The 11,392-nt window shown below is 44.4% G+C and overlaps 1 protein-coding gene and 1 long non-coding RNA gene across 3 annotated transcripts in view; one reads left to right on the forward strand and one right to left on the reverse strand.

Moving 5' to 3' along the window:
- LOC107122697 overlaps window positions 1–3,191 on the reverse strand; it is a 17,225-nt gene extending 14,034 nt beyond the window's left edge. Inside the window, exon 1 of one of the 2 annotated variants that reach the window (XR_001482932.1) lies at window positions 3,173–3,191. This is a non-coding gene — a long non-coding RNA (uncharacterized LOC107122697). Of the gene's footprint in view, window positions 1–3,038; window positions 3,130–3,172 lie in introns of those variants that run through there. The other variant, XR_001482931.1, reaches the window with a different exon arrangement.
- Window positions 3,192–7,288: 4,097 nt separating this feature from the next.
- Window positions 7,289–11,392, forward strand: part of ATP2C1 (ATPase, Ca++ transporting, type 2C, member 1) — a 71,574-nt gene continuing 67,470 nt past the window's right edge. Inside the window, exons 1-2 of the mRNA XM_015425827.1 lie at window positions 7,289–7,605; window positions 8,240–8,422. Coding sequence (XP_015281313.1) covers window positions 8,417–8,422 — 6 coding nt within the window. The 5' untranslated portion in view covers window positions 7,289–7,605; window positions 8,240–8,416. The remainder of the gene's footprint in view (window positions 7,606–8,239; window positions 8,423–11,392) is intronic.

Here is an 11,392-nt window from a genome sequence, read left to right on the forward strand (position 1 = left end):
TCATTTCCGGTAGGGGCAAGCCATGTGTGAAATGGCAGCCCTGTACCGGTTCACTTCAAAACGGAAGATTACCGGCTTGAAACCGGGTGAAACTGGGTAATGTGAAATTCCCCTAAGTTAGTCCCTTGTCTATATTGAGTAACTGTACATCGCTTTGAGCCCACTGGGGAAAGCGATTAATAAATGGAAAGCATTATTATTATTATTATTATTTTTCAGTCATCCCTCTGATTAGCTGTTAGCTGCTCTGCACACACCATCCGCTGTTGGTGGCCAGGGGGGTACCTGACAGCCCTAAGGCAATACAGGGGACTGGTAGCTGATAGAATGGGGGAGACCTTTGCCCATCCGTCACCAAAATCCTAGCGTGTTCTGCAGCACTGTGACATCACTTCTGGTTATGTAAACAGAAGTGACATTGTGGGATGAAAGCGGGAGACTGTGGCCTGCTAACACATTGAATTTTTTAACCTACACATAAGATATTCCATTTCAGAGGATACAAGGGGGGACCTGCATCAAAATGTTTCAGTGCAGTGGTCTCACTCCACATCTTGTAGAGAGCTACATTTGTATTTAACATTAACCAAAAGAGTCTGTGCACCATCCCGCTAAACACACACATGAAAAAATATGTAGCTTTTGGAAAATGGTTAAAAACCTGATAAAAGAGTTAACAGACATAGAATTGCAAAACCGTCCCGAAACGTTTCTTTTGAACATGATACCAGATAGATTGAGCAAGGACGATCACTGTGCTATTTTATATATTCTCACAGTAAGCAGAATCCTTGTAGCCAAGAATTGGAAAACTGATACAATACCCAGAAAAGATGAGATAGTCGAGAAAATCCTGGAAATAGCCGAAGCGGACAAATTAAATCAAATATTAGTAGGGAGAGATGACAAAGTTTTTAAGAAAAGATGGAACAAGGTAGATAAATGGATGGGAAAAAATGTATAAAGTACACTCAAAAGATTGTTATGTAAAATTGAACTTCTTTTTTGTTTGTTTTTTGTAACGGAAAATACATAAATAAAACTTTAAAACACACACACACACATATGAAGTCATGTAACCCCTGATGTTAAATATATTACTGCATCCAGAGGCTGCAGAAAATGGTGTGGGTGTGTGCGGAAAGGATTGGCCCTTCCTTCCATCCCTGGCATGAGGCCTACAGCGAAGGGCAGCATAGCAGGTTATCTGTCCTTTAGTTTTCCACCAGAAGCTGCTCCAACGGTGGAACCACCTATCAACCACAAGTCCCACTGGTGAATGGCCCACTTTCCTGGAAGACGGGGCAGGTAGCATAGAATGGTGCTCTGAAGAGCCACCGATAGCTTGTCAAACGGAAAACTGTTGCTCCTAAACCACTGAGTTAGTATCTCTGTTTTAGTGCATTCCCAGTGTGGCACAGGAAGCAAATTCTTCCGTGCTTCTCGTGGGCCTAAAGAAGAGAAAGAAACTGAGGGGGAGAATCACCCATCAGTCTCTTGCAGGCTCAGCTTGAAGTCTGGGTGGTCCTGTGTTTTTCTCCTGGCTTGGAAGAACAGAGGGGAGTTCCTGTTCTCTCCCCACTGCTGGCGAGGGTTGCCAGGTCCTCCCTGGCCACCGGTGGGGGATGGGGGGGTTGGGTTGCCAGATCCAGCTTGGGAAACCTGGAGGGTGGCATCTCTATGTCGGGCTGTAGGCCAACAAACGATTTGCTTCCCTTCAGTTTAACAGTTTCAAACCACAAGACTTGCCTCGGTATTGTTATCCCAGGCTGCAAGTGCTACATGGCAACATGGGGAAATACACATCGTCCTTTTTACTGTTTGAGTTTCCACTGTGAAGGGGCAATGTTTTCCTGCATACATGAGGGGTACTCATAGAATGAAACTTCCTATTTTGTGCATGGCACCGTTTTGTTCCTTGACTGCTACAAGTCTACCCACATAACTGCTAAAGGAACAAGGAGAACCACTGGAAATTTCATCCCCTCCCACATCTCTCCCTCCAGGATCCTATCACTCCTGAGCAGGCCAGTTTCCTCCTCCATTTCCAGTTCTTGTGCTATGCATTCCTGGAACAGTCTTTCAGTTAATTTACAACACTGTCTTATTCTGCATAGGTTGGGGATCTCTAAGACTGTGGCAGACTTGCTTTGCTGATTTTTAAATTGGCATATAAAAAAAGATTAGGCTTAGATTTTAGGCACAGAATGCAGAAAGGGTCCCTGCCAACCAGCCGCAGCCTCAGCAGAAATCCTTCCTTCCAGGAAGTCTAGTGTCTTTTGGATGACATAAGCAGTGTGACACACTTAATTGCTTTTGCCAAAGTGAGATTTGGAATTTCTAGCAATGTGCCTCTCCTTTTACAATGAAGATCCACTAGGATGCTTTGATTCTTTATTAGGGAGTTGGCAAGGTCTCTAAAGTAATGCATTTGCAGATTGGCAACGTTTTGAAATCTTTTTCATGCAAATCTTTTCCATGGTGTACAAAACTCCCCTAACTTGTCTATCGCAATATCATAGCTAGAGTTTTCTTTGGCTAGGTATTAAACAAATAAATTACAGAAATGTTAACATTCCTTTTATCTGTTTCCCCCATACAGTGCCAACAGCTTTCCATCTATAAATCCAGTTGCATTTAGATCAGTTTTTATTGTCTGCAGCAGAGCTGGAACAATTGAACTTGTCTGGGGCTTTACATCTTGCTTATCACTCAGTCCTTCAAGCTTCACCAACTCTCTGGGAGGCTACCCCAAGAGTGCAGAGGACTGCTAGCAAATAACAGCAACACAAGGAAGATATCAGGTATCACTATCCAACTGATACAAAGCACTCCATTTGAAAGACTATTCTAGCCTGTTATCCTGCCAGATTCTTGGCCAGGCCCTTTCCTCTAATCTATTGCTGTCTGTGCCTCTGGCACATCCTAAACTTTGTCACAACACCTAGGTATCCATATTGGCTCTGACAGGCCACTGAGTTTCCGATGTCCAATTGAACTACACTTTTGTGTAGTCTACCAGGCAGATCACAGTTTACCTGCTTTTTTCCTGCTCCTGTACTTCTCAGCATACATTTATAGCCCATCTTTCTTGCCGAGTCTGAAGCCGTCTTTCTTGCTGAGTCTGAAGGTGAACTACAAAACAGAAAAGGCAGAACAGATCACAGTTTACCTGCTTTTTTCCTGCTTCTCTACTTCTCGGCATACATTTTCATTTATAACCTGTCTTTCTTGCAGAGTCTGAAGGCGAATTACAAAACAGAAAAGCCAATTCAATCTGATGTTGATACCCACTATCTTCCCTATGTCACTATCCTTATGCCCCGGTAGCTGCAACAGGCAGTAGTTAGTACTCAACAAACTGGGCTTGTGAATTCAGGTGTCACAAGAAACCATACTGGTGATTAACAAGCAAGCCACACACCCCAGCTTAAAGCCAGTTCTGGCTTTAAACTAAGCGGTGGGTTGATGAAATCCCAGTGTAGCGTGCATGGGTTATTGTGGTGTCCGAAGGCAACTGGAGTGTTAGGGGTTGTTGACCTTGCTCTGTCCTCCTTTTGCAGTGAAGCAACTCCATTGTGTGGAAGAGCTGTGCTGGCAAAGGGACAGCCATGAGTGCAGCAGTGCCATTGGCAGCTGTTGGAGCTGAGAATGGGGTCAAAGTTCTACTGCCACCGCAAGAGGACTGGTATGCTGCTGCACAGAGGCCAGAGTTTTTACGTATCAGTGTATCACTTTGCATTAATGGCTGTATGAATTTCTAAATGAACTTTGTGAAGCTAGAAAATGGGAGAGGTCTTCACTACAACTGATTTTGCTATGTGTCCCCCCCCCCAAGATATTGGTACAGATTAGTTGCTGAAACTGACTTTCATACTAGGAGTCCCTGTTTCAAATGCCACCTCTGATGTGGACTCAAGAGATGGACTTAGGCTCTCCAGTATTCTGTCAGCCATAGTTTGGACTAGTGGTCAGAAGTGGGGGACTTTAATCTGGGAGAACTGGCCTTGATTCCCCACTCCTCCATATGCAGCTGCTGGTGTGACCTTGACCTCAGTCACAAGTTCTCTCAAGAGCAGTCCTTGAAAGAGCTCTCTCAGATCCACCTACCTCATAGGGTGTCTGTTGTGGGGAGGGGAAGGGAAAGGAGATTCTAAACCACTTTGAGACTACAAGTGAAGGGTGGAGTATCAACCCAATCTCTTCTTCTTCTTCGCTAGGGATAGTAAGAACCTGTTGAAAAGTACTGAGTGCGGCTCTCAGAGCTGTTCTCTCAAGAGCAGTCCTTGAAAGAGCTCTCTCAGATCCACCTACCTCATAGGGTGTCTGTTGTGGGGAGGTGAAGGGAAAGGAGATTCTAAACCACTTTGAGACTACAAGTGAAGGGTGGAGTATCAACCCAATCTCTTCTTGTTCGCTAGGGATAGTAAGAGCCTGTTGAAAAGTACTGAGTGCGGAGGCTCAGCATGGTGAAATCAGCTGAAGTTTATTAGGTTCCATCACAACGGAAGATAAACTAGCCAGTCCGAGGCCGGCTTATATGCGTGTCCACACTCACACCCAACACCCCCTCAATTCCCGTGATAGGCTGTATTACATGGCCCAAGTTTCTATAGGTCCCTTTCAGGATCCGGGCGAACCTATTGGTCCGCGCTAGGATCCGAGGTGGCTATTGTTCTCGGACCGAAGGTTTGTAGGTCTGCCAGACCGCATGGCCAGGCTAATGTAGCCGTGGCCATCTTAATACATAACACCTGTCATACAGAACTGTTGTATTATTGAGCTAATGTACATGAAGAGCTTTGAAAATGCATTTGAAATGTATTGTCCAATCTTAAATCTCTTTCTGGTGTAATTGTTTAGCTTTCAGCCTGTTTATTACTTAAACGTTGGTAACGCTGTGGCTGGATTATTAATACTTGTTCTGAATTATTTGTGGTGTATATGTGTGAGGTGTAGCGGTTTTTTCAGTCTTTTCCTTTCCCCTCCCTGTTATAGCTATTGGAAGATAAGGTTATTTTTGAACTCTCATGGAATCTTGGGACAGAAGTGAGCTGAGTTAGATATATCGAGCCCCTGTGATTGGTAAGGAAGTCTTTGAAAGGGGCATAATTCTCTTTATGAGAATGTGAATGAAAAATCTGAAAGTAATCATAGCAGAGTGTTGATTAGTATTTGAATTTGTGTCACATGTACATGCAATGATCATTCCTAGAACAAATACCAGAATAGTTACAAGTAGTGAATGTCCACATGTGCTTGTCCTTCTACTTTCTATGGCATGTGTACAGTTTTCAGAAATGGAGTTTGGAACCTTTCATATAACGTGGCAGAAGCAAATGTACATAGCCCTTAATCTGTAGTATCAAGAAAACATTTCAGTGGTATCTTCATTAGTCAAGCTGTCATTGTGGCATGACTTTCCATGTAGTTTTAGGCACAATTTAATAGATGCTGCTGGGCCTAGTTTTAAACTGTAGTTTCTCACTTGCACTGATCAGTTAATAACAGACTTAAGTAGGAGCCTATACTGAACATTAGGGTAGAACAAATTACTACATACTGGGTATAGGAAGAGAATCACAGGGTCTGAAAAGCTTGCTTCTATAATTCTGTCTTGTGTGTCTAAAGCATAATAGTAATCGGCTGGTGTTGGGCTACATTGTTTATTTATTTATTTATTTAATTAATTAAATCTATTGAATATTGCTAATCTTCCTGCACCTAACATTCAAATGGCATGCATGAAATGTACCGGATTAAGTGCAGGGCTTTTTGGGGGGTGGGGGGGAAGAGGTGCCAGAACTCTCAAAGAGGGGAAATGAAGTTTTCAGTCTGTATACTGAAAACTCCTGAACTTTTAAACATTGTAAAAATAATTTTGTTGAAGAGGTTCTGGAATTCCATTCTGGCGCATTCCCCAGAAAAAAGCCCTGATTAAGTGTAATTGCAGACACAGCATGACAAGTGTTAAGAAGGCTCACTGTAGCTGGAAGTGGGTAAGAAGTTACTTGTGGTTTAAATGGATGAGCCACTTCATTTCCTTCAAGATATATAGTACCTAGGGTTGTAAGCTCTGGGTGGGGAAATACCTGGAGATTTTGGGGGTGGAATCTGGGGAGGGTGGAGTTTAGGGAGGGGAGGAACTTTGGCAGGGTACAGTGCCATAGAGTCCACCTCTAAAGCAGCCCTTTTCTCCAGAACTAATCTCTGCTGCCTGGAGATCAATTGTAATAGCAGATCTCCAGCTGCCACCTGGAGGATGGCAACTGTAACATTGCCCCGTTTTTTGTAGAAAATGCCTACTTTTTTCTTTAAAAACTAGATATATGGGTTTTTTGTTCTACAGACATTTAATTTCAGAATGGCGAATAATTTCAACACTCCATATTTTAGGAAAAGGTATTGGGCCTGGAACATAAGAAATGAGCCAGAATGTTGCCAGTCAGCAGGATAAACTCAGATGTGCTTCATTATTAGGAACAAGCTGGGTATACTCTGAAACAGATACATTTATTGAACTCATAATGTGCCTTTTTTAAAAAAATACACAACTGGATTGCATGCCGGATGTCTGGCTGATCATTGTTTGGAGTCACAGTACTGGATTATATGAAGCTTTGGGGGTCCGACCAGGCAATTTGTCTCTCCAAATGAAGCACTGGGCGTGGGCTGGAAATACTCAAGAGCACAGCATGGGGTGGTGATGTGTTTCTGTGACATAAGGACATGTTTTCATTAGTTTAAGGGCTCGGTGGAATTGCTGGATAAAGCGCCCGCACCCCCCTCCCGCAAAGCAGCCTGTGTAGGCTGCCCTTCAGAAGTTCATAGGCTTGTGGTATTCGGAAATAATTAAAAAAAGAACATCCAGTATGCTCTTTGCAAGGCTTTGAGGACCGCCCCCCTTTTCTTTTTCAAGCGAGCCTCTGGCAACCTCCTTGTCAGGTTAACTAGTACAGAGAAGCAAAGGAAGGTCACTCCACAGCGCGTTTAGCCCAATGGTTCACTTTCCTTTTACTCGAAAGTCAGAGTCTCCCCGTCGCGTCAGCCCGTTAAGCAAGAGTCCAAATGCCGTCTCTCTCCCCCCTCTTAAGCCAGTGTCCAGATGTCGTCGTCCCCTCCCCCCCTTAATACCCACCGCCCGGATCAAACCCGGCCCTTCCCTTCATCCCTCAGGAGCAACAAGCCGGCCGTGGCGAAGAGGGCCGCGAGCGTCGACTGACACTCGCCACAGCAAAAGCGCCACACTAACCGCTGCAGGCCCGGCCCGGCGCCCCGGCAGTGCCTGTCTCCCCGCCGCCCAACAATCGCCACCTTGGGGCGCATGCGCGCGGCTCTCCGGCGGCTCTGGTTTCTCTCGCCTCCGCCTTGCTAGGCCCTTCCGCTCCTTCCCCGCTCTTGGCTGCGGAAGTGAATGGGGCGCTGAGAGAACCACGGAGGAGGGAGAGCGAGCGAGCGCGCCTGGCACGGAACGGGAGAGGGCGAGGATGCGTGTGGGCCGCTCCCGGCTCCGCTGTTGCCGCCGGGGCTAGGAGAAGTCGAACCCCGGGGAGTGCGGGCTGACTGGAGGAAAGGCGCCTTGGAGCCGGAGGGGTGCCTGGCTTGGTAAGAGGGCGGGGGTCGCGTCCGCAAGAGGTGGGTCTGTCTGAGGCTCCGTGGGAACGAGGCGCGTCCGGCCCCCCCAGTGGCGGGGGGCAAGAAGAGGCGTGCCCCCTTGTCGTGAGGGGCTGCCTCCCTCCCCTAGTCTCCTAGGCATGCCCCTCACTTATTTCCCAACAAGGGCTCCCGTAGTGCAGCGTCACCTTGTTACTTCCTCTTCTTCCCTTCCCATTTCCTCACTCGCTCGTCTTTCTCGGATTTATTTCGCCTCCCTTCTTCGTTTCTTCTCCCTCTCCCCCTCCTCCTCCGCCTCCTTGTATGCGAGTGCGTGTCTGGGGTGTACCATAGCAACAGGCGTGGGGATGCTAGGAGGGAGGCAACTGCCCGTGAGGACTGGGAGGAGAGCTGTCGAGACAAGGGGCCGATCAATTTGGGGCATCGCTCTCTGGGAAGAGGATTATGGCGGGTCCCCCTCCCTATAAGTGTTCAGGGGGCTTCCGGTTTCTTCTTGCCTGGTGGGTCCTTGGTCGAGTCTTCCTCCACTCTGTGGTGGTGTTGGAGAGCGGAGAGGTGCAAGGAACTGGTGGCATTTGTTTTGTATTCTGTTTTTCTTTCCCCCCCTTCCTTTTTTTCTTGCTAGTGCTTCCCGGTCTTTCCCCTCGCAGATGTTGCTGTATGTGCGGGCGGTGGGAGCAAAGCAACTGCCTGGACTATAGGGATCCCTCCACACTTTCCTTCTCAGTCCAAGCCCCAGGGCTGCTGTTGCTGTCATTAAAAGTCTTTGTAGCTATCAACCCAAGTGTGGTTTCGATGGAAAATGAAGGTAAATATCTTGCAAGTAGTTGCATTTCAGGTTTAGGCAAGGGGGGGGGGGAGAAAAGCATTTTAAAAGCATCCTGCATTTCTTTGATCAGGCTTTCTTCTCAAGGCATAGACTTGCTTCAGAGGGTCTTTGTATAGGGCTGGATAGCTTTTTTCAAGCTAGTGGGCCTCTGTTGTGCAGTTCCACCTATTCTTATTTACATGTTGCGTTTTCTGTAAATCAGTGTTATGTTTCTGCAGTGGCAGTGTGCAGACCCGCTATATAAATGCTTTAAAAACCAAGAGACTATATGTTCTCAGAGTAGATAATTGGTGCTGATTTATTTATTTGCCTTATTAATGAAGATAATATTTATGTTAAAGTTACAGTACTTTTTTTGTGCAAGCTGGCATTGGAAAAACAGGTGACTCTTACCTGGGTATTGATTAACATTTTCTGGATTAAAATCTAATGTGTAAACAAGGTTCCAGTTCTGAGGAATTTTGTAAATATGTTGGTTTCTCTGAGAGGACTAGATTACTAGTCAATGTAAGACCTCTGCTTAAATCTTTGAATTCTGTTGCTCCTTAACTGAATCTTTCTTTAGCTGAAAATTCTAAAGAGAAGAAAATAGTTTATAGTGTGTCCTGATTTTTGCAGTGTTCTAATTTCTGTGATGAATAAGACACAAATATGTAAGGAATTAGGAGCCCTACAGCACTACTTTGGGGCAGAATCTGTTCCTGTAATAATGTTGGCATGAATCTTGCACAGTTTTCACATAATGAGCCTGTCTCGTAAGTTAGTACTTAACCTCATCATTAAGGCCTGTTTTGGAGAGCTTTGTTTAAATACTGTGGTATGCCACAATGGATATCATAACTCATTAAATGAGTCGCAGAACACACTTTTCACAATCTAAGGCTGTTATTAATCAACACCTCTGTTCGGCATCCTTCCACACTGTTATGCTGAATATCAGTAAAGGGGAGGTAACAAAAGATAAGCTTGGTGCAAAGGGTTTGTGAGGCCAAGGCTACGCTTTTCCTCCGGAAGCTGAACTTTTCCGTGTATTTAAGGCAGTTGCTTAGAGAGTGATTGAAAGGCAGGTAACTGTTCTCCAGGGAGGCATCCCTGGCTTCACTTGGACTCTTATTATTTGTGAACAATATTGAGTAATCATCCTACGTAGAAGCTTACAGTTAAAGCACCAATGTAAAAATGACACCGAGGCTGTAAAATAGCACTTAAATGAAAAGTGTCAATTTACTTTCCACAATTAGAAAAGATGCTTTTTGACATGTTTATTGCTTTGGTGTCCTTTCCCCCCTTAATTAAATCAAAACAACTGTTGACCTCATAACCTTAGCTTGTTTTTGCATAACTCAAAACATCTTCATCATGTTACATGTAAATTTGCTGTTCAGCCTGTCTATAAGTTCCATTCCAGTGTATCTGAAGAAGTGTGCACGCACACGAAAGCTCATACCTTGACTAAACCTTTGTTGGTCTTAAAGGTGCCACTGGACTCTAAATTTGTTCTCCTGCTTCAGACCAACACGGCTGACCATCTGGAACTTAAATGAAAGTTAGTTACCTGTTTCTAATGATAGCTCTTTTCTGTTTATCAAATAGTTGTCTGATGTGTTGGGCTTTGTGTACTAATTTCAGACAGCAACGAGTCAAAATAAACCGAAGTTAACTCATGAAATCTTATGGCTTGTGTCCACTTACGAATTATTTTGCACCAATCAGTGTCCTATAAGTAACAGATCAGCAGTCTCTTTGAAATTAAGGCCATCAAGCCACAAAACAAGGGCAATCTTTTGCTATTTAGATTTGATAGGACTATTGTATAGTTTGACTTCAGGAGATCTCACACCGAAAGCATTGTATATAAGGGGACAAAATTTTAACGAACAGTTCATATAGCATATTCTACAAACAAGCTGGCTTTTTTGGGTCTGTAACAGCTTTGTCAATGCACCTTATGTTTCTAATTTTTTTTTAAACCTTAGCCCTTCACTGTAGAACCGCCAACAAAGTTTTGCTTCCTGCAACCAGCCTATTTTAGGATCAAACTGAACTGGTTGCCATGAACATTTTCTGTATTGACAATGAAGTGGCTGGATAAGAATGCAGATCTGTCACTCGTTTCAGAATACATCTGTCTTGTCTAATTTCCCCACCTCAGCTTGTTAAAGGAAATATTTAACAGTCTGTTTGGTGAATGTAGATCTGCAGATAGCTGGATCTTCATTTTAAGTGGCAGTGTGAAAGTATCCAGACAGTTCTATCACCTAGTCATTTCAGCCTCATATTAGTTTAATTCTTCTGTCTCTATTAAATATACACACTAGCACAAACGTTCAAGGGGATTGTTTTGTTCATTCATTTGCATACTTAGGCTTAAGTGCCCACAGTGTGCATGGGTAGGTACCTGTATTATCAGGCTCATCTGGACTTCACAGAAATAGCTGAATAAGTCTGTTGTTACACAAGCAGCCTTGAATGGAAATCAGAACTGAAGTGGGATGGGGATATTGTATGTAAAGTAACAGTTGGATCTCCTTTACAGATGACACTGAGGTCTGGCAGCTGCACTGCAACATTGTTACAGATTCATTTGAAGTCTAACTTAATTTAGTTGCAGAAATTAGTAACGGCACAAAGACAAAACCAAGCTGTAACTTTTCTGTATTATGAGAACGGTCCCATTATATGACCGATGCAGTTAACAAGACGGCTATTTTTCAGAGTGGTTAACAGGGTATAACTAGTGCCATCCTATGTGCTGGCCATGTGAAACTGTGACAGATTGCCCTGCAGATACAGTTCTGGCACAAATTCTGTTGGTGGATGTTAAGTAGGCAAGCTTATCAAGACAACAAACCAGTATGGTGTAGTAGTGGACTAGGATCAGAGACCCAGGTTTAAATCCATACTCTGCCATGGAAGCTCTTAGGGTAAGCTTGGTCCATCACACTCTTT

This window comes from Gekko japonicus, unplaced genomic scaffold (genome assembly GCF_001447785.1).
Source record: "Gekko japonicus isolate JY-2015 unplaced genomic scaffold, Gekko_japonicus_V1.1 scaffold2183, whole genome shotgun sequence".
NCBI lineage: Eukaryota > Metazoa > Chordata > Lepidosauria > Squamata > Gekkonidae > Gekko > Gekko japonicus.